This window comes from Mizuhopecten yessoensis, unplaced genomic scaffold (genome assembly GCF_002113885.1).
Source record: "Mizuhopecten yessoensis strain PY_sf001 unplaced genomic scaffold, ASM211388v2 scaffold7725, whole genome shotgun sequence".
In the NCBI taxonomy this organism is placed as follows: Eukaryota; Metazoa; Mollusca; class Bivalvia; order Pectinida; family Pectinidae; genus Mizuhopecten; species Mizuhopecten yessoensis.
The window spans coordinates 427,745-451,149 of record NW_018407191.1 but is presented as its reverse complement, the minus strand read 5'-3'; the positions used below and the strand labels follow the sequence as shown (position 1 = coordinate 451,149).

The following is a 23,405-nucleotide window of genomic DNA, read 5'->3' as shown; positions in this document are numbered from 1 at the left end:
TTGACAGTAGAAAAAGTAATAATAAAAAAAACTTGCTGTCAATTATGCCTTTGCCTGGTCAATTTTTATGGGATTAAACAAAAACTTTTCTTGCATACATTTTTTCCGAGAAAAAGGTAGCTTTTGACATTCACTTCAGGAGAGAAATTCTTATGCAGACTACTTTTTGATGTATACACAGGTGCTTCATGATTAGTTCTATTCAGATGATATAAAATTTGATAACAAGTTAACATTGTTCTGATCAGTTAAACGCCATGTGTATGCATAGTTTATACATTTGTTTAAGTGAATTACGTGATAAAGTGAAAAGTTAAATTGCATGCAAGTTAAATATTGGCTTTATTTACACGTAACAAATTATATGAAATGTTAAACATCTAGAATCCATTTTCCATGTAAGCCTTTACGACAGCTGATCAGTAAGCACCATAATGACATTGGTTTATAAATAAGTTATTAAAAACAAAAGATTGACCATTGAAATCACATCCCACTAGCGAGAAGCGTGGTCGTGGGAGGAATGTTCCAAATCTGTGGATTCCAAAAGTGAAAGTAAAACCTCAACTCTAACACACCCTTTTATTTCAGCTTAAAGTGAAACTAACGTTTTACCTATCAGGTATCTAGAGAAGTGTGTTTAAAATTAGGCTCCATTTCAATTTTCCCAGTGACAAAACCTGTCAAGTTTGGCATAGTTTTGGTTCGAATGCCTTCAATGATCATGGAATATTTTGTACCATATGAACTGTTTCAACCAGGAAATGTGAAAGCGACCCCAGGGAATAGACCAAACTTACGATTGACGTGCATGGATTTGCTCGTTGTCAGTTTTCTTAAAAACAATGCATTTTTTAGTGTTCAAGTAAGGGTGTTATTCCGTGTATAGACCCCCAAGCTACCTAAGAAATTTCATCTGAGCTAACAACATTATTTTGATTTATTGATACAATTATATAAAACTAAGGCTTTGCTTGACATAAAAGGACAGTCATCCCAATATCTTAACCTCCAAGCATCTGGAGCTAGACTAGGAAAAGAGAGCACTAATCAAAAGTATGATCATATTAAGGAGGACTATTTCAGTGTTGCTTTCATAGAAGGTAAGAAACTATCCCGCAATTAGAATAAGGGATAATGAGGAATACAGGTCAGCAAAATTTCAAAATTAACAAAAACTTTTCTATGTTTTTTTGCGATAATGTGAGTATTGGCTGTTATTAGAACCAATACAGCCGTAAATTTATAATGTTCCATATTTCCTATATTTCTATCATTCTGTAAGTTAAGTGCACTTCATTGTGAATATGTCTGTAAGCCAGATTATATATGTTAAAGCCATTATTGCACATCGCCTTATATCTGTAAGCCCTGAATCCAGTGTATAATGCTGCTGGTCTGATGCATGAAACTTGTATATAATCCTTTGTCAGAGCAAGTAAAAAAAATTCAATACTTACCACATGGAAATATACGTCTACTAGAATTTTCAAATTTTGCCTGTGAAATGAATTTGTAAAGTTGCTGTGTGATGGACATATTAGTAAGTATGTCTGTAAGTCATAATTGGACTTCATTGTATGTCTATAATTTATGTATTGTACACCGACCTCCTTCAAATATCTTGGTAACGCATAAATGCACTTCACAATGACGAGAAATTTGGATATGCATCTCTCATTCCTTATGATAATTTTTTCGACTTAATATCGCTTAATACAAAGTAAATAATAAAACCCTCGTTGAGACATTTTTTCCCAAATTGAACAACAAAGTTATCATATTGTGCCCCAGGCCTCTGACATTATACTTATAAGTCATAACATTGTATATTATATACATGGTGTCACAATCATTGTAAGTCTTTTCACCAGTATCATAATTTGCTAGTCCCCCAATGGCTCTACTGGAGGGGACTATGGCTTTCCCTTCCGTCGTTTCATCTGTCCATATGCCATTCTGTCCAGCGTATATCTCGTATATATATTATATCATGTACACTAGCGAAATTTTGTTTGTGCGTAGGTCTTGGGATAGCATCATGTCGCATACTTAGTTTGGTCTGGCGCCCCACTAAATACAGAGCTATGGCCAGCTGCCTTTTGGTAAATTTTTACCAAAGTTTGTCTGAAAGTGGGTGACTATGGCTTGCTCTCAATACTTTGCCTTGTTTTACATGTCTGTTCCTATTAACTTCAGCAGTAAGCATTCTTTGTAATAGCAGAATCTTACTCTGACTTTTCATTTTTCACAGAGGTGTTTTCATTCACATTGACACAAGAAAAGCTTTTTGTCTTGTCTGAGGGAGGTTTCTTATAACAAGTTATGAAGAGTTCTTTATTCTTCAGGAAATAAATCGAATCTGTTTCTATATCTTAAAGCTGAGGTCCAATATAAAAAATTAAACATGCATAATTGTCAAAAGTCTGTACCCATTATATGTAAATTGGTGATTTCCCTTCATTTCAATCAATATATGATTACCAGGATTGAAATATGCCACCAACGAAGTCAACATGCTTCAATTGCACACATTTCCGTGTTGAAACTGACATTGCATGTTAAGAACCATTGAATAACATTTTCATAAATTATATTTTCTACATCAAGACACCCTCTCAGTCTCAGGTAAACAGGAAGTTGATCCTTGGTATATTGACTCATTTACACCAGCCCTCTGCCAGTGGGTTCAGTGTTCTCATTAAAAGCCAGTCGCTGGTGAAAACAGACCACTGATCATCAACTTTGAACCGGCTATTTTTTCAAACTGATATTATACTAAATTTTAATTTAATTGTCAGCATTATTGCATGAGAGCATTCATCCCGCGATTCTTTCAAGTCAACAACCTCGAAACTTGATGAGAACACTAAAAGTACCTCATTTATTGTCGGTGCACAAACTGACTTTTGATAAGTGAACATTGTTTGCACAATTATACAAGGTGAAATATTTGAAAATTAACTCACTGGATAAAGATAAGTATCGTAAACAACAATCGCTTGTAGAACCTCAATTTCTGTGTAATAGTTAAATTAGTAGCTGTAACAGTCCTGCAATAAAGAGAAGATAACTAAACACAAGTATGGTGTTAGTATACAAAAGGATGAGAGTTTAAATCTCATAAAATGCTCCGATACAAAACTTCAAATGACTGCATTATATCTTGTGTATTGATTCCAATAATTTTCACCTGTCAACAAACTTATTTGAAACTGGTAAGTACATGGAGAGATTGGGTTTTTAACATATTAGCAGACAGAGGGTTGACGACAATTGTAAACAGAAAATGATGTCAACAATCAACCCCTTGTTTACCTGGGAATGTCTCTGAATAGGAAATAACTTGCATGGGATGTCAATGGTAAGTTCAGATTGACATCAACAAACAGAAGATGAATAACTATAAACAACTTTGCAATAGTGATGTTGTTTTGAGATATCATTTTCCTTAAATACCTGCACATATCTGTATTTTGTATTGCATAACCGAGTTCATTTTTTTAAAGTATTTATTAGTGAAATTTTTAAAGGTATCAAAAATATTAAGTTCTGTATATATCTTCTTAAGATTTAAATGTTTTATTTTTATTTTTCCTGATCATGTTTCCCTCGGTTTGTGAAGTCATCTTTTTAACAACTGAAGCAATAACACCATACAGTGGCCAGGCCAAGGTAATGAAGTTTTGTGCAGGTAAACATCGGCATCTTATCAATAAATCTTTAATAACTTTCGTTACTAATCTCAACGGATCAAGTATGATATAAAGAATATGGATGAAGATTCAAATTTCTTGAAAAAATTTAATGAGATTGTCATCTGTTGACGGATTATTACAAGAAGTGCAAAATAGCAACCATCTAACAGAACTTTCAAATAGGCCTTTTCTAATGAGGGATGGCATTTGATAAGTTAACAGGAGCAAATTTTAAAATACAACGAAAATGCTCCAGACATGCTTGTTTTGATCCATAAAGTCTCATCAGTGGTGCTGGAGACCAAAATCTGGACAAAGTTGCAAAGTAAGATATATAGTGCATTAGTCAAGTTAAGAATTGGAAAAAGGAAAAAGAATTAGAAAAAGGGGAAAAAAGGACATGGATCGTTAATGAGCCAAAACATTATATAAAGTCTTTATTAACTGTACTGTTGATCTGTTGATTTGATTAATCATAAAGATGGAAATCTACTTAAAAAAACTTATTTTAGATGTGTCTTATTTATCTGTAAGGCCACATTTCCAATAAAGACCGATGAATCTAATATGCTCAGTGTGTTTGAAATGAATCATCATATACACCGTTTCAAATAGAGTTTATCAGCTTGTTTTGTCCCTTTTGGTATGAAATTGATATTTTTAGTTTGTAGCTGCAAAGTATATATTGTCATATAAACAAAAATATCTCCGATTCATTAATTCGTACAAAAAGACACTTTGCTTAAATCTTTATTAACATCACTATCTAACAAGGAACTATGTTTTTGAACATATCTTTTTTTTTAAAATGGCAAACGATAATGTCTAAAAAAAAACGTGTTGTTTGTGGCATGTACAAAACCAAATATAGATGAATGGAAGATAATGAATTGATTTGAGATTTAATGGGTTTATTTAAAGAAAATATCCTACTGAAATTAAAAAGCTGTATAAATATCTTGTTTACCTGGAATAGGCATCACCAAAAGACGTATAAAAAACAATATATACCATAACAAATGCTCGTCAATTCTGTTAAATATCGTCAGAAACAGTCATTTAATTACTTTATTTTAGTTATATAGTTCGTCTTAAAAGAGATGAATTTGTCATTCAGTGTTGGTTATAAACATGCCTTGCAATAGGTTGTATTGTTTATAGAGAAAATGTTACACATAAACGTTATTACCAATGTCCTGCATGCAGATGAAAAAGCAATAGGCTTGCAACACTCTAATTGCATATTCTGAATGGCCGCCAAATTTTAGTATTCTATATCGGATCATTTCTTCGTTCTCATCTTTTCCTTATTTGTGTCTCTATGAACATCAAACGTTTACCAGTAGTGTCACCGTTTGACATTTTTTTGTTATAAATGTAATGTACTGTAAAAATCCTAAATCAATCAGTTCACTGTCATTATGTATTGCCATGGAAAACTACAAATATATTGAGCTTTTGGCACTGTGCTATGGGCTGTTGAAGAAATTAATGCAAGAGCAACACATTAATATAATAATAACATATCTTCGCAAGTTAATAATTGGACCAAATCGGGTCTTCCAATATAGCGCATTATAAATGAGGAAGATTATATTGACCTACACTATAGTAAAAACATCAGTAATGTTGGCACCTTGCCAGTAAAATAAACGTAATGATTATTGATGTAAGACTTGTGAAGTAGTTGGTACGGATATATACGTAGCTTTTCTTGTACAAAGTTCTGGCATCGCCGAAATAATGGCTTTAAAGTGTGTGGCATGTTGCCAATGCATTTTTGAACTCGTTTGGTAATACTTGATGCGCTTTTTGTTCAGCCATGTTGGGTTTTTTTTAAATATCTTACGATTGCGGGATAGTTTGAGATAGGGAGTGTCATGCCATGAAGAAAACAAATATGTAGTTCGTTCGATAGGTGCTCTTTTCATTCAATTACAATTTCCTATGCAGCGTCCCTCTCAATATAAATACTTATACAGAATGCCAGTTAATTGGACCTGTTCCATTATAAAAATGAATGGTTTGAATCCTGAATGTTGTGAGTGAAATGTTGTCACTGGATATATTTAGAAATGAAGACATGTTGATGTTGTTACTAATCATTTTGTTGCTTGTCTGCGTTATACAAACCAGTAATAAGACTGTCTTTATCCACAGAAATGGTTGTTAATTGATGTTTGCATAATTTGTGTTGACCTTTTTCCAGCGAATATGCTTTATTTGATAATATTTTGAATGTGGTGTATATTAATATGCGGCGTCTTTTTATGGTAAACATATCTAATGCACTTTCAAGGAGTGGAGTCCTGTATGCTGTCATTTACACTGTGCATGAGGCATTTAGATAGTATCGGGACTCAGTGGTTTCGAACAATAGATTCAGTAAACACGCCACGATTTCTGAAGTGTTCATACGTCAACAGTTATATAATGAAACACCTTTGACAGAATTTTTACAAAATTTGGAGTCTTGCTCATAATGCTTGTTACCGCTGATCAGTGTACATTATATATCAGACTGAAAAAACTAGTGATAAAATCATTGATACATTATGCTTGTTCTAATAAAAATCAGCTTTATTTACACGTTCTGCATCACTCTTTTAGAAAAGTAGTTATGTTATATTTTAAATAGGTCTAAATAAGTTTACTAAACTTGAAAGGGCGTATAACTTTGTATGCATTTTTGTTTGCACTCAATACATCAAATTAGTATGCCAAGCGCTGTATCAAGGTAAAAGGAAAAAATTACATTGACATGATCTTAGTTGTTAAAAGCATTTTAGAGATTCTGAACAGGAACATTTAAAATGAATTTGGATCATTATTAAGTTTTAGGATATATAATCGGTATATCTATATCACTATCTGTATTTCCAGTTAAAAGTTTCGTATCAATGCATCTTGTGACTATCTGCTATACAGCATTACGTGGATTTTAATTACAACGATAGCTCGGTTGGCGCGAGAGGTATAGAATCGACTTTGATTACTAGTTGTTCATGAAACTAACTTTTTACTAACCTTTAAGGAACATCGGTTTTAATAGTTATACATTCCATTTTATGTTCAATTAGTAAATATAAAGAAGTTGTAAAAAATGAAAAAGTGTGAACCCTGTGTAAAACGTAAGCGTAGCCGAGGATCTGTTTTACTTTGATGCAGTTAATTCTTACGAATTATAAACAAAATTGTAGGACCTACGTTGATTGATTGACTGTTGTCAATCAACATTTCAAACCATGATAATGGAAACTGGGCAGCTTAGATAGATCAAAAGATAAGTACAATTTTGTTTAGCTTCCTTTGGCACGTTCCTTCGAGCAAAAGACATATTGAAAGACGAGGAAAATTCTAACAGTTGTAAAAATGCCACGATATTCTATTTAAGATAACGTGTAACTGCATTTTATCAACGAGTAAAAACTTATAAATGAATTCATAGCCAATGGGAATTAGCAGCTATCCATATTTTTCCAGTTGCTGTTTTCAGTAGTTACACGATTGGTAGTGTTAGAAATTGTAGGTACAAGACGTTTTTGACGCAGTGCAAAATACCGTCGACGTCTAGTGACAGCGGTTGCTTGGATTGTAATTTGAAAATCGATCAGTTAATTGGTGACAATATAATAATATGAGGGCAGGTACAATTAACCATATTGATTACGTCAACTCGACCATGTGTTACTACTATCATGCCATGCCCATGACAGCTACTGATATCTACACGTTTCATGATTAAGTCCCGTATCCGAACCACTACATAAACGAACTGAATATCTGCCCTTCCAACCTATTCGGATATACGAGGCCCTAATGTGTTAAGATCGATGATCGAATAGCGCTATGGATTACGCACTCGGCTTTCACTAAGGCGGCTGGTGTTTTATTCCTCAATCGGACGTGAAAAGGTATGGGGTCAACTACTCGACCAAGTGGGTTATCTCCGGGTACTCCGGTTTCCTCCCGCACTAAGACCCGCTGCACCCTACCATACTGGCCAACAAGAGTAATTAATATAAGTTGAAATAAGTTGCCCTGTAATTGTTGTAAAACAAATATTAAGTTTATGTTTATTAAGATCGTCCACTCCAACAGTATTTGAATACCTTTCATAATACATGTTGTATAATAAACGATCATTAAGTGGTTTTGTTTATCCGAGGGCGGCCTTCGTGTACCTGATAAATCGTCCATACAAACAAATCAATCACCCCGTCAAGAGCGGTATCTTTGGTCTGTATACATTTTGATTATGTCGTGTCGGTTTACCAAAGTTAACCTAACGTCGTCGTCATTCGTCAACGATTACCGTTTCGCTAACATTTCAAAATAGGTTAACATGAGATATGTCGCAATTTAACTTATTTGCATTGCATGAAATACTACCTGGTTTTGACTCCAGGATTTGGGAGGGCTTCAGAATGTCTATTCGTTTGGAGTTTCGCTCGGTCTCGTTGTATTTCTTTTCGAATTAGGCATGACTACCGTGTACCATTAATAAAACTCACTGTCATAACTGGACCAGTTTGTGGTGTTATAGCCGAAACACCTCTTTGACGCCTTTCTCTGGAAAAGGAACGTAAAATCAAAGTGTGTATTGGAGAGTAGTCGTTTATGTAAAGAGTAAAAGAGCTTTTGGGCGATAAGAAGCATTTAACTGAGTGTGCACTCTGTTGATATTTAAGAAAGTTGTTGAATTGCGTAATCAATATGAAGTAAGAAAAAAACGTTAAAAGTGATTCAGCTTGGTAATTCAAATCCTTACACAATGGAAAAAATAAATACCATACACATGTATGTATTACAAACTAATGGAAACGATGTCATGACCAACAAGGAGAAGAATGTATTCAAAGGGTTGTCCGTTGTTGCATCCAAAATAGAGTGAAATACAAACATTTTGGGGAGAAAAATCAGCAGTATCTACTTCCGGTAGACTAATTCGATGACATCCAGTTGCATTGTTCTTTTCAGTGAGTTGCAGACGATGTCGACGAAATGATGTATACAGGGTCAAGGTGTCATTAGAATATATGCATTCAGTTTCTATGTAAATAACATTTTTCTATTGATGTAGCCTCACCTGGGCTAACGTTCAGACTTATACTGTCGCCATTTGTCCGTCTGCCTGCCATTCTTTGATGTACTTCAAAGTTAAACACATTCAATTTAGATGAGTATCTGATCCTTTTTTTCAGGGCAATAGAGTTATTGAAATCGGTAACGCTATTCGATACAAATACGTTTATAAACAAATAATCTTATTTGTGACGCTTTACGTTTGTATGTATTTTTTACGGTTGAATCCAAAACTTTAAGTTTGTGTATATTTTAAATGGAAGAATCAAAGCTTTACGTTTGTATATATTTTTAATGAATTAATCAAAACGTTTGTATGTGTATTAATGGATGAATAAAAACTTAACGTTTGTATGTATTTTTAATGCTTGAATCAGAACGTGTTTAACCTGGCTTGTTAAAAGTTGGTTCAGTTACATTAAAAGGGCTATTTCAATTGTTAACGATCAACCAACTCACAATACTTGGGACTTAGCTTTAACATTTTTAATTCTGTAGATAATCATTATTTATTATTTCATACCTGATGTGATGTTTAACAGGAATGAATAGCCAAAGTCTGACAGAAGCAACACTATTTTCTAATCTGTATCTGCAGATTTTTGGCATTTACGGAAGAAGACAAGACAATAAACCAATGTACAAACGAAAACCACTAACAAAAAGGAGGTGCGGTGAAACAAGTTGTTCCGGAAGAGTGAATATTTCCTGCAACACTTGTTACATCTGTCGTGATGTCTGCTAGAGAACATGTACGTCAGTAACTTCTTAGACACAAGATACAATACGTTTGTAGTGTAGAAATCTTTTAAAAACACTTAAATAGAAATGCTTATATGTCTTATGTGCAGAAAGATAAAATTATTATAACGGAGATAAATAAGAAAAATGGAAAAATTCAATTGAATTTCTAATATTTCTATTTTTATAGATAAAATGCGTTTCAGGGTCCTCGTCCACGAGGCTTTTGTTACTTGACAAAAAGAGGAGAACTGGAAAACGTCACTGAGGGGCATTCTAACCCCCGAAGCTCTCATCAAAGAGTACAGCATATTTTACAGTGATTCAACCATGATGGGCCGATTCAAGTGTAACGATACATTGTTTCAGTACTTGTTCCTATTCTAATTCTTTTTTGTAGTTTTTGTCTGTGTCAATTCTTATACCTCCTGAGATATTTCATAAAAAATGGTTCGTTAATGCATCATCCCACAGTAATTGTGATTCTTCGTCTAAAGGTCAAAGCTCAAAAGTAATTATTTTTCAGTTCAAGATTGCTAGACCCATACTTTTTTACAACGTTATAATCTTCATAAAACTTAACCTGTACCGTCATCAGGTGTGCCGTGGACCTCATTTAGGACGATGTGGTCTTCATCTAAGGCCAAATAAGTGCCTGGTGAAGATTACAATCAGGAAGAATTTTACTAGATCCAATTTCTATTCTGTTTTTACATGTAGAAACTTAATTTGATGAAAGTGTATAATATTGTAGATATGTTAAAATCTACAATGCAATTTGTCGGAGAAGGCGTTTCTAAGTTGTGATAACTTGTGCTAACCCATTTGTTATATTGAACGAATTAAATATGTTTAAATCAAGAATGTTTAACCCTGAATGTGTACTCCTCATCACTCCCAAAAGGTATGCAGAGTAGCGTAATATAGTCATTGTGGTCTTTGCCTTCAAACACCAAATAAACGTTGAATTTCAGTAAAAGCATGCCCAGGGATCATTTATATATAAACCGTAGGAGATCGTTAAAGTGTACTGCATCAATCACAGAAGATGTGCACCGTACCTTAATGAGATGAATACAAAGAGACAAGTGCTTTTGCTCTATAAAAACTTGTGTTTCTTCTGTTATTTCCTCTGTCTGTTCGGCGTTGGCTCCGTTGCCATTCATCTTCGTATGACCTTCACAGTTGGGAGGACATAAAACCTTGCACAAAACGAAACAAAAACAAATCAGTCCTGATGAGGAAAGGAAAAAGAATGTCACAAAGTTCATAAGTGAACGTATGTCACAAAGTTTAGAAGTGAACGTATGTCACAAAGTTCAGAAGTGAAAATAAGTCACAAAATTTATAAGTGAAAGTATGTCACAAAGTTCGTAAATAAATGTGTCACAAAGTTCGGAAATAAATGTGTCATTAAGTTCGTAAGTGAAAATATGTCACAACGATCAGAACTGAAAATATTTCACACAGTTCGGAAATGAAAAAAAATGTCACAAAGTTCGGAGGTGAAAATATGTCAGAGATCAGAAGTTTAGAAGTGAAAGTATGTCGCAACGTGAGGTGATCAATATTATTGTATCGTATACAGGGTTAAAGACATACATGAAGATGCTGTGTCTTTAATTTCAAGCTCATTATTTTTTATAAATTGTATTGTAGGAATTTTTACTAAGTTTGTTCTGATGTATGCCTTTTATCAGTATATTACAGAGATGAAAATGTTCAGCCTTTTTCGGTATTTAAATGTTAAGCAAAGCTTTACTTTTTCCCAAAGAAAGGATTGAAAATTCTAATTTACAGCTTTTCCTCTGTAAGCCCATTTTCGTCACTGATATATGTTTTGTTACAGATATGTCGTATTTTTAGTTGCCAGTCAAGTTTCAAGTGCTATCAATATAAACGTTCGACGTGATCACCCTCCTTTAAATTTCTTTTTAGAAAATAATATGTTAAACATTAGTATCGCGTGTATGGGCACGTTTTGGTAGTTTGTCAATGTTTTGTATGTCCAGTGATGCGTTGCTCGTGGGGAACAATTGTTATTATGGTACTAGTTACTCCCGTAATCTAATCAGAAGCCCTTTGTTTGCTTTCTTTGTTGAGTGTTCTAGTTGTACCGCTTCTTAAAGAATAACGTTTAGACGGGTTTTGTAAGGATACCGTATTCAACAGAATAATGCCTTAACAAACGAGACGGTTTTAGTCAATATTTACATAAAAATGAAAATAATGCCATTTAACAATTTGAAGCAACGCGGCCTTGTAGATATAAGCTGTGCAGACTCCGTCTGTCTAATAAGGCCTGTGCATTACTTACAGATAACAAATTTAAAGTTCACCATTTGGGCTGGGAAGAAATAGATTGAAATACCTCTACTTCATTTGTAACGTGAAGAATGTGTGTTATTTGTTTCCTCCGAAACAATGCAGCAACATTTTGTTTTATTCCGAGTTATTGCATGTCATTAGTTTCGCGAACGGGTTTATAATGGGAAGTGTTAATGCACATATCGGTGGTTTTATGGGTATACGGGTGTAGAAGGACAACACGACACTGGAAGAAAGTAGAAACATTATTTGACATAATGGCATTAAAGTTTGGATAGGTTAAAGTGGGTTATTTAAATATTTCCTAAAAAGCTGGTTTTGGCACCAAATTTAAAGGCGAAGCTCATGGTGGATGTTTCAACAATGTAAATAGCATGGTTCTATGTAAGAAAACGGCAACGTTACGGTATATCCTTTAAGCACTAGCAGATCACCACGATTCTAGTACTGTTTCCTTATCAATGTCGCGATAGGTTCTCAAAAACATGGCTGACGTTATACCAATTACGGTAGTTCTTTTACGGCGTCAGGGATTTTCTTTCTTTCCTCCCTACTTCAACCCAAAATTACGTTCCATGTAAAGTCTTGAATACCCCATGTTCAATGTAGTAATTCAAATCCTCCGAATAATCAGCTTTTATATCTGTCGGCGGAGGAAGTAATAAAGTCTACTAAGTATAAGTCGCCATCGATTTTGTTATTGCCATGAGTTCCTACTACTAGAGCGAGTTGGACGCTTGCCAAGGATTGTATCACCCTAATTGAATGGGGGCCAACCCCTGCTATTCACGCGATATTTAAACGCAGTCAACCGCAACATCACCGTCGCGATAGTTCCAGCTATTTTTGTTATGCTGATGACATAGAGTGAAATACGATAAGCGGAGTCCAATTTATCAAAGCCAGACATGTTTTGTTGAATATCGGGCGAAGAAGGGCGAGACGCAATTTATATTCCCATGGAAATGAATGCGTGCGAATGCATATCACAGTGAAAGACCCTTAGATAGAGGTAACATTTTGAGCTTATCCTTTATCAATTTCATTGAGCAAAAATGTGTTTTCTGTTTTCCTAACTAAGGTAGTCAATATATTATCTTTATAATTATCTTCAAACATAAATTACGATTGCGTTCTTAAAGAACTAATAATATATGAATGCGTCCTGCAGCTTCACTGGAAAGCAGACGAACTTTCTAAGCGTTTGGCAGTGAGCCAAATGTTAGTGTTGTCCGCGAGTCCTAATCGATCTATATAGCGCTTGAGCGGCGCTAGGTCGGACAACTGTCGACGGCCTACTCAGTGGAACACTAACTATCAGACCTAGTACGGTATCTCGACAATAAATCGTGAACGGCATGACGACAGACAAAAATTACAGGTAAGCAGGTGCCCGCTAAATAAGGTCAGTGTTATAATACCGGGCAGTTCGCCGCTTGAATTATATAGCCGTCCCGATGGATGGTTACCACGGCAACCGGTGCACTACAGGATGTTATCACATTCCACAATGAGGTCATGTGATCACCGGGAACCGTAGTTACTCTGCAGTGTATCGGTCGGCGTAGCTGTTTACATTACGTAACCGGAGTTACCTCGACGCCTGCGGCAGCGGGCTTTTGTAAGAGCCAAAGTCGGGGACACAGCAGGCACAACGGACCATTGTTTACAGGCCAAGTGGTGTGGATTCAGCACATATTGACTGACATCGGACTGTTTCGCTTGTGAAATATTTTAACCTGTAGGTGTAGTAGGTTATCACTGGGATCAAAAGCTGAAGGGACTATTGAGTGTACGAAGTCCATATACAATCTTGGCTGATTGCCAACAGTCTGGGCTAGACTAAACTAATTATATGATGGCCCATTAATAGGTGTATGAGTACACTCATATTTATTGTGACCGATATGGGCTTTTTTTATAATTCGATTTTCATAAAAAAAGTCAACCATTGATTACATCCGTTTGAATGACTGATACCAGTCTCTTTGCCATTGTTCATGCTGAATTGATTGAAAAAATGTGTTTTTAATCTTCATGCTACAGACAAACTACCATCCTACATTACCATTGTCATGTAACTTCTAGCAAACATTACTTAGATATCATATATATATCATTTATTGCACCACGGACTTAGATTTAATCTAATTCTGTGATTGTACATAAAAAGTATTTTTTTAAAAGAAAAAACTACTAACTTCAAATCTGCAAGTGACTTTGAAGCCAGATGTATCATATGTTTAGCAGACAACTTCAAAATTTATTGAGGACATATTTTTATTGTCCAACGTCTGATTCGAGTTGTAACTCTAAAAAAATATTTATCGTTGGACAAGAGCGAAAAATATTTCATTTATAATATTCACTTTTTTTTGTCAAAGTTATAATGATGATACATGGATAATGAATGTTGTTGTTATTTTTTTCTGAAGATTTATTGATGGTATAAGTAGAATCTACTCTTTTATGTAATTTATGTCAACATATATGCTTGTATTGATACATTTATTACATATAATTAACTTTTTTTTTAAGTATAAACTGTGACATCATTTTTAATATTTGGAAATGAATACAAGAAAGCATTAAGAAAACAGTTTTTAGGTTGTTCCTAAAGATAGAAAGTGAACTTCAGAAATGAATGGTTTCAAATTGTCCATTACTTCTGTGAAAAATTATTGAAAAAATCCTGGGGACTCATATTTGTTGGATATATTTATTAAATTTTCTAAAGTTTGTCAAACAAATTTTAATAGTGTAAACAAAATTTCCAACCAGTGATTATATATATTACAATTTATGTTCAGTAGATTGAATTCATTATGAAATACATATTTATCATGGTGACATCACTTAGGATAATATTAGACTACTATATGGTGACAGGACATTTCAATAGCAACATCATGTACTTAGATATCCTTAGTGTCAATGAAGTGACATTTCTATGGCAACTTAGACATCCTTAGTGTCAATGAAGTGACATTTCTATGGCAACTTATAGATATCCTAAGTACCAGTTAGGTGATATATATCCATGCCATCATCACCTAGATATCCTCAGTGTCATTTTGGTAACAGCACAATACTAGGCGACATCACTGCAATATGTTTGGTGTCAGAGAGGTGGCATCACATTTCTATAGGGATATATAGCCTAGATATCCTTGGTGTCAATAAAGTGACATCACATTATGAGGCAGCATCACTCCTATATCCTTATTGTCATTGAGGTGACATCACATTTCTATATCAACATCACTTAAATATCCTTGGTATCAGTGAGGTGACATTATATTACTCTGCAGGGTTATATGATTACATCGCTTAGATGTCCTTGGTGTCAATGAGGTGACTCACTAGGATGTCCTTGGTGTCAATGAGGTGACATCACATTTTGCTGATGTCACCACTAAGATGTCCTGGTTTCAGTGAGGCGACATTGCATTTCTATGATGACATCACTTAGATGTTCTTGGTGTCAATGAGGTGACATCTTGGTGTCAATGAGGTGACATCACTTAGATATCTTTGGTGTCAATTAGGTGACATCACTTTTTGCTGATGTCATCACTTAGATATCCTGGTGTCAATGAGGTGACATCACACTTTGATGATGTCATCACTTAGATATCCTGGTGTCAATGAGGTGACATCACACTTTGATGATGACATCACTTACATATAGATCTATGTGCTTAAAATGTCATCACATAGATTATAATACTTAGATGATAAAATGACATAACTCAATTGATAATGTTGATCACTACATTAAGCTTAATAGCATAACAAAATTAATGTACTTAATTGCATACTTTAGTGTCATTTGGATGGACATTAGTGTAATGATCACATACGTGCATGAATTTTGAAGAAGTACTTCTGTGAACCCATTTTTTTTTTTAAATATAATAAAACTTCTTATGCTGACTGAAATTTGTTAATATTGTAAAAAAAAAAAAAAAAAAAGTATTCCATCAGCCGCAGCATATATTGTGGTATTTGATGTGTAACTGGTACAAAGTGCTTCTCCAAACTAATAACATTTTTATCACATAAATATATCATAAAATTGTGTACTCTTAGTTGTATATAAGAGCTCATTTACATAATTATAACCACTCAATGTAATATTAACTCGGCATTGAATAATTATACAGCAAACATCTGTCAGTCAAGTTGAGTCTCAAAATGCACTTAAAGCAATATTTTATGATAGATATTATCCAGGGGTTAACCTTGGTTGAAAGTTTATATATTTATTTCCAATTTAACAGACCCAAGGGTCCACTTACAGAATGGATAACAACATTACAACACAAGTATAAAATATCACAGTCAGTTATGCATGTAACACAGACTAAAAGATACTCATATGTAAAACAAAAGGAATTAGTGATAGCAAATATTCTTTAACCGTACTTTGAACTCGGCGAGAGAGGAACAAAACATATCACAGTCTGGTGCAAAATCAAGATAGTTAAAATTACATTAAATCCTGTTTAAAATACTATACTTTCTAATGCTTATTCTACTTCTCTGGCAGTAAAACTGTTTAAAACGAATTGATCGTAGATTACGACCAGGGACTAAAAAACACATTTGCTTGACTAAATATGGACAATCAAGAGCACTATTAACACATTTGTAAAGAAATACACAGTCTAAAAATGCCCTCCTATGTTCGAGGCTAGGATGATTAAAATGCCTACAAGTGTCAGCGTAAGACATGTAATTGTAGTCAGCGCTTGCCTTAAAACATAAAAATGTTTGCATCAAAAGCTAAAAAAATAAATAATGAAATGATCTTGGCCTGTATTCATGAAACTGTTCTCTTGCTCAAACTCAGATTTTGTGTTAAAGGCCAATTTCTTGTTACGGTGATAGTCAGTAAAAATCACATTTTCTCAATGGTTTGGAAGAATTCTGGACATATTTCAAGCCAAATAGTGTTTTCATTCTGAACATTTGACTTTTTGACTGTGTCACACTATTTAAAGAAAGTTGCAAGAAAGATGNCCCACACACACACACACACACACACACGCACACACACACACAAATAGCGTTAATTGTAACTTCGCAGAGACAAACAATTGAAGTTTTAATGTTTGTTCTGATAGTCCAGAGATTGTATTCATGACCAATTGTCTATTCATAATTCATTGTCATTGTTACATTGAGGATGGTGGATCTATAATGTTGTTATGATTCAGATGATTGTTGTACCTAATAGTTGCCATCAAGTTACCATGTAAATATACAACATTTAAGTAATGTTGAGGTTGAATTTATCTTCATAATTGCAAAAACATGAAGTAAGAGCAGATTGTTAGCCGTTACACTTTTGGGATAAAAAATAAATATATTTATATTATATACTCAACTGGGTTGCACTTTGTTTTGGTAGAGTAGTTCTAACCATGAGTGTATTAGGCTAGGGAGATGGTGGTGTGTTGGAAACTATCTATTGATGGCTCCAGATGCTGAGCAAGCTGGCACCAAGCCAAGAGATTTTTGGGTAACATGATATGGGAGCCCTGTTACCACTATCCTCTAGTCTTGTCAACTGGTAACTGGAAGCAGGTTAACCTAATTATATACTTCCTAATAGCTATCTACCATATGTTCTCTGGCAAAAATGACAGCAGCAAGCCAAATCTATTCCAATGCGTTGGCTGCCTTAGAATAATGAAAAGTATTTTCCCTTAAACTGGTTTTGTTACCCACTGTTATTACGATAAGCACTGTAGATATATAAACACTGTACCAGCATTTCAATGAAAAAAAGCTTATGATGGTGATAATGATATCTGATGCTAAGATTTCGCTTGGTTTTAAGCCCACCCAACATACTGTAATACAGATTTTAGAGTTGATGGTCTTAACTTGAAATTAATCCTTTCTATGTTATAAGGTCAATTTGATGAATATTGAGCCATTTACCCTTTTGCATTTCTTCAGAAATTTCTTAGGAATTATTTAGCTTCTGTACTGTAAATCAAATGTAAAACACGATCACAATTGACTGCTTGATCAGGGTAATTGTAAAGCGTCATAAGAATTAATTATGATTGTTTGCAATTTATTTCCCTATAGAAAATCAATTACGAGAATTGCATATATATCCACTTTCTACAGTAAAACTAAACACTTCATTAAAAGAAATGATACATGTATTGCGTTTTATATAATACAGTGATGAACATACATAGACGTGTATATGCATGTATACCATCCAGGATGTGTTTCAATTAAATATTGGGATAATATAACCTATAGCTGTTAAAAATTGGAACACATGTTCAGCTCACAGAAGTGAAGCCTTAGTCTGTCTATCAAACTAGAAGCTGTGCTCCGAAAATGAAAGCGGAATATTGCCAATTTTTTGCAATTTATCGGATCAATCAAAATCACTGGGGAGTAAATAAATTAACTGAGAATATTCTGTGTGAACAAATGTGATATATTCTGTTTTATGTATAATAGATAAGAACACTGTCGATAGGAAATCCCCAATTATGGTATTTTTTTCTGTTGACATGATTTATTAAGAAAAAAACATTACCTACTCATGTTTAATTCATGACTTACGCATGTATATAATGCTGATCATATTAATTGTTTTTAAGGGGTCTCTAAGAAGATCACTAGTTTTGCATTATTTAGTCCATTGGTGCCAAGGCCCAATTATTAGATTATTACTTTCCAAGATACTATCTCATTAACTCATTATATACATGGAGCCCAAAGTATACTTTGCCTAGCTAGGGGCACCTAAACCAAGATATTAAAAATACAAGATGGCCACCACAGTTTTGATTGGCCAAGACATTTCATTTATCAGTTATAGACCAAGGTTTTGGTGACATTTTTTGCATAAATGATGGTCTCCATAACCATAGTATTACAATGGCAACGAAATGTGTTTCAATCAAAACAAATTATACCTCAGGATAAAAATAGAGTTTCTTAATACTGTCGTGACTATTTTAATTGGCAAATGCAGTGAAACATCAAAGCTCTAAAAGTAACCAATTATGTATATATAATTCAGTTTAATTATAAATGACAGGAGTTTTGAACAGGGAGAACGAGAGAAAGAATTTCTACAGGTATACACAATGCATTTATATAATTAACACACATATATAAATGTAAATATAATTCTAATGGCGAGTGAAAAAGGTAAATGTAAATATTATTCTAATGGCGAGTGTAAAATGTAATTCCATTTGCTGAACATCAATTTACTTTATGATTTAGAGTGAAGTGCAAGTGTTTGATGATAAAAGACTCTAAGGTTTTTCCTTGACATTTGCTTTCACCTACAACAAAACTAATTTGTGTTGTACTGTAGCTCTCTCCTTTGTGATATAGCCAGCTACTTACAGTGGGAAAGAAGAATTGGCATTGAGCCAACATTTTCTTTTTATCACTCTGTGCATATGCTTGAGATAGCAGTTATGGCTGCATAGAATATTTGCCAGCAAACTTGGCAGACTGCCAGACTGCAAGAGCCTGCCTCATTAAGCCCCAAGATACTACTGGAGATTTTAGATTCCTATAAGGGTGATATAAAATTGGAGTGGATAGATTGACTTGTATCATTATATAAATTGAGGTATATGGGACGTGAAACAGATGTTGAAAAGGTTTATGGCCTGTGACAGGGTTTGCCATTGGTTTCAGGTGTGGTGTGATATTTGGTAGATTTTTGTTCTGTATCCAATGACTTTGTAGAATGATGAATTATTTATGGTAATGTATTTTCTAACAAACAGCATGTCTGTTAATGTACATTTTTCTTTGTTTGCTTAAATATTGGTTTCCTGCGAGAAAGGCGTCATTGATGATATATATTACATGTATAAAACTTGTAATAGTCACTAGATCTAGAGGATTTGTTACTGAAATAGTTTTGAATGGGAAACAAACTCTAATACATACTTTAGTGTATAAATTGTGAGTGCTGACTTGCATGTGTTTTGATGGATTTCATGATAAGGCTAAACAAAAATAGCACGAAGTGGTTCGTCTTTCTTGCCAAATTTGATAGGTTTAAGGAAAAGGTAAAACAATTTTTATGTGGCACAATGTTTATAGATAACATTATGGAAGACTTTACCATTATTTGTTTAAATGTATCAATATAAACTTGAAAAATATTATTTAATAACTAAGCGAACTTGAAACACATCAAAAATATTTTTGTCAGAAATATATTGGTCCCTTATATTATCACGATCTATCATGTTTTTTTTTATTTCTGTCTTTGTCAGGTACGTACAGAGGTCTGAATTGCATGTGGATGCTGAGCTGAGAATTAAACTTCCAAAGTCGTTGAATTAAATTATTTGAAGTGATCATAGGCAAGTCAACAGGTGGTGTTCCAACTCAAGATCAACACGTGGACTGGTCAACTAAGGTCAACACCCAGACAGCTCAAAGTCAACACAGAGACTGGTCAACTCAAGGACAACTATATGACACCCATAGGTTGAACAAGTTTCTAGGTCATATAGGAGGTAGACAACTTGAGGTCAACACTGGGGCTGGACAACATGTTGGTCATAACAGACAGTTGCAATGTTTGTTTGCTCTGCTTTCAGTAGAACAAGACCCTGATGAACAAAACAATATACAGGTAATAACCTACCAAAGTCTGTTGTAACACTGAGACGGCTACAAATGTATATATTGTATAGTCGGTAAATGATTAAACATTTATATTTACACTTGATGATTGCTGACTATTGTTTTACTATGTATTACATATTTTTCAGGCAGCATGCAGGTTCACATCAAAAGAGAGCGAAATGACGACAAGTATTCTGCATGTGAAGCAGTATCGGCTGCCCCACAAAATGGTCTTGTGTCAACTCCTCAACAAATTGGGGGTCAACAAAATGGCTTTCCTTATAACCGACTTCCCCCTCCCCTGATAGAGGCTTCACAGGTGCCAGGGCTGAACAATCAGTTTCTCCAGAATGGCACGGTTGCTAATCAGGTGCCAGGCCAACAAGGACCTCAGCAGGAGAAATTGGCTGAACCAGTCAAACAAAAAGTGCCAGAAACACAAATTGATTATCCGAGCTTTAAGGGAATGTTCGGATGGACAACAATCGATGGCGTTAACGTGCCTTATATCTTCCGAAAGGATAGAAAGTTTATGTCTGTCAGAGTGGTTGAACAGAAATTGTTAAGTCGCTATCCGAACTCCTATCCCGATGAACTGGGCAAACACCAGCCTCTTACCAGTTACTTTATTACTACGCACGAGGCAAAGCTCCTCAACGAGATCAACATTGTGCATTGTGGAGGAGAGTTTGGCCAAAAGGAATTCAACACCAAAGATTTGATAGTGTTATTGGAAGACTTCTGTGATTTCCACAATCTTGTGAAAAAAACATTTCCCGAGCACATCGTAAATACACCTCCGCAACACCAGATCAACCAGGCAATGGTCAAGGAGAGCAGAAGCCAGGTCTGTGGCTGGATACAGGTCAACAATACTGTCACTCCTTACATCAACAAGAACAATGACAAATACGTGCCGCTGTTGGTGATGAAACATGCTGCCTCTCTGAACGTCCCTGCACAAGGTATACTCCCTGAACCCGAGGAATGCAATCAGTTAAATAAAGCCTGTAAACAGGTGGGTTTTAGTTTCTCATTCTCGAAGACGACCAGAGTGGTGTCCCTTAGTGAAGTCATGAAGCATTTCCCTATTACAGTTATCAATTTACCATCAGACAATCCGCTAGAGTATGCTCAGTATGTTGAGGTGCCTGCCATGCCTCAGCAAAACCTACACTCACTAGCCAACATGCAACAACAACAGCAGCAACAACAACAACAACAACAACAACAACAACAGCAGCAGCAACAGGTGGATACAAGACCTCACCTCAACCCTGCCTATCAAAACCTGCAATCAGCCAAGGAGGCTGGGCAGACACAGTACATGCAAGCCCAGATGACTCCGGACAGGTTCCCACCTCCTCCCAGGGGGCAAGGTCCTCCTGGAGGGATCCATCCTGCCTTCATGGATCCTCGGTACATGTTTTCATACAATAGATTTCCATACAATGTTTACAATGTGCCAAGCGGTCCCCCCAATGTAACTGTTAACCCCATGTCTAATGGTTTTGGTGGGGGTCAGATGCCTATGCCTCCTCCGCCTTACCAACATAACCAACAGATGAATGGTCAAGTGAGATCACCACGGGCAGTAATAGGTCAACAGAAAGGACCTTCACCTTCCCGGAGTTCTAGTGCCAGCAGCACTGGGAGTGGAGGTCCAGTGCAACAGAGACCACCAAGTACCAATCGGTCTTCCTCATCACCGTGGCACGACCAAGCAAGCAAGCCGCAAACGTCTCCAGGTAGGGGAAAGATGCCATACTCTCGCTCATCAAACATATCACAACAACAATCACAACACCAGCAAATGAATCATGGGCAGCCTATGTCCACACAGCCATCGTCTAATCATGCTAGAGTGGTGCCACCCGGGGCACATATGCAATCAAACTTAACGGGTCAGTCACCACACAGGGTCTCTGGCACTCCTAATCCAAGTCATAATGGCGGTGTGCCCCCAGGCCAACATATCCCTCCTCCTCCCCTTATGTCAGGCCCACACACCCTAGGACCCACGGGCAGTGTCACACGTACCTCTCCACAGTCTTGTCCTCCACTGATCTCTTCTGCCAACAACGGCCTTCCTAACAATAGGTTGAGACATAGTAGTGGAACATCATCAGTGATAGACCAACAGACTCCACTCCAAAATGGAGCCAAGTCCCCCTCAGCCCAGGTGGTGTCTCCAGTGTCGGGAGTACAGACTGGGCAGGGAAAGGCAGGTGAAAACAGTGCTCCAAAACCAGAAGTGCCTTCCCTGACAGAATGTATTAAGGGAGTGTGGCTAGGTGGCAAAAGCATATCTTGTATGCATCTCAATGGACCAAAGCGCACAGGCAAGTTCTGTCTGGTGGAGGCGGTGTGTAAGCTTTACTTCAATGGTTGTAGTGTCAATGAGTTTCTCTTCGCGTTGGAAAATGTGTTGAGTGTTCCTCTTGTGACTTGTACAGATGAAGAAGAAAAAGCTTTTATTCATTACTATAGTTTACCTGTTACTGTGTTAAAATGCAACAAAATGATTGACTTTGATGACTTGGAAAAGTTCTTCCCTCAGCTGACATATGTATTCAGAGGGAAAATAGGATCAACAGAACCGCACAAGACGCTCTCCCAAAATGGAGGTGCTCAGACTCTATCACCAGATAAAATAAACAATGGAACTGCCACTGCTAAACATTATGAAAACCAAAATGGTGACCACACTTCTCAACAGAGGAAGAGGGCCAACTCGAGTATGCTTCAAGGCCAATCAAAGGTGCCGTGTCGACGTCTTGACGAAGCAGTGAGGAAACTCCACAGTCAACAAAAGATTAATGACAATGGTAAGTTGTAGAAACCAATATTCTGAAAACTCTAATTTTAAATCAAAACTTTTAAACTTTTTTGGAAAAATGTGCCACT

The 23,405-nt window shown here is 35.6% G+C and overlaps 1 protein-coding gene across 7 annotated transcripts in view; it reads left to right on the top strand.

The window, feature by feature from the left end:
• LOC110454238 (putative uncharacterized protein DDB_G0282129) overlaps positions 1 to 23,405 on the top strand; it is a 40,477-nt gene that overhangs the window by 5,148 nt on the left and 11,924 nt on the right. For 3 of the 7 annotated variants that reach the window (XM_021503651.1, XM_021503646.1, XM_021503645.1), the window contains exons 2-3: positions 20,141 to 20,505; positions 20,645 to 23,326. In XM_021503651.1, coding sequence (XP_021359326.1) covers positions 20,650 to 23,326 — 2,677 coding nt within the window. In that variant the 5' untranslated portion in view covers positions 20,141 to 20,505; positions 20,645 to 20,649. The other 4 variants (XM_021503650.1, XM_021503648.1, XM_021503649.1 and 1 more) reach the window with 4 other exon arrangements.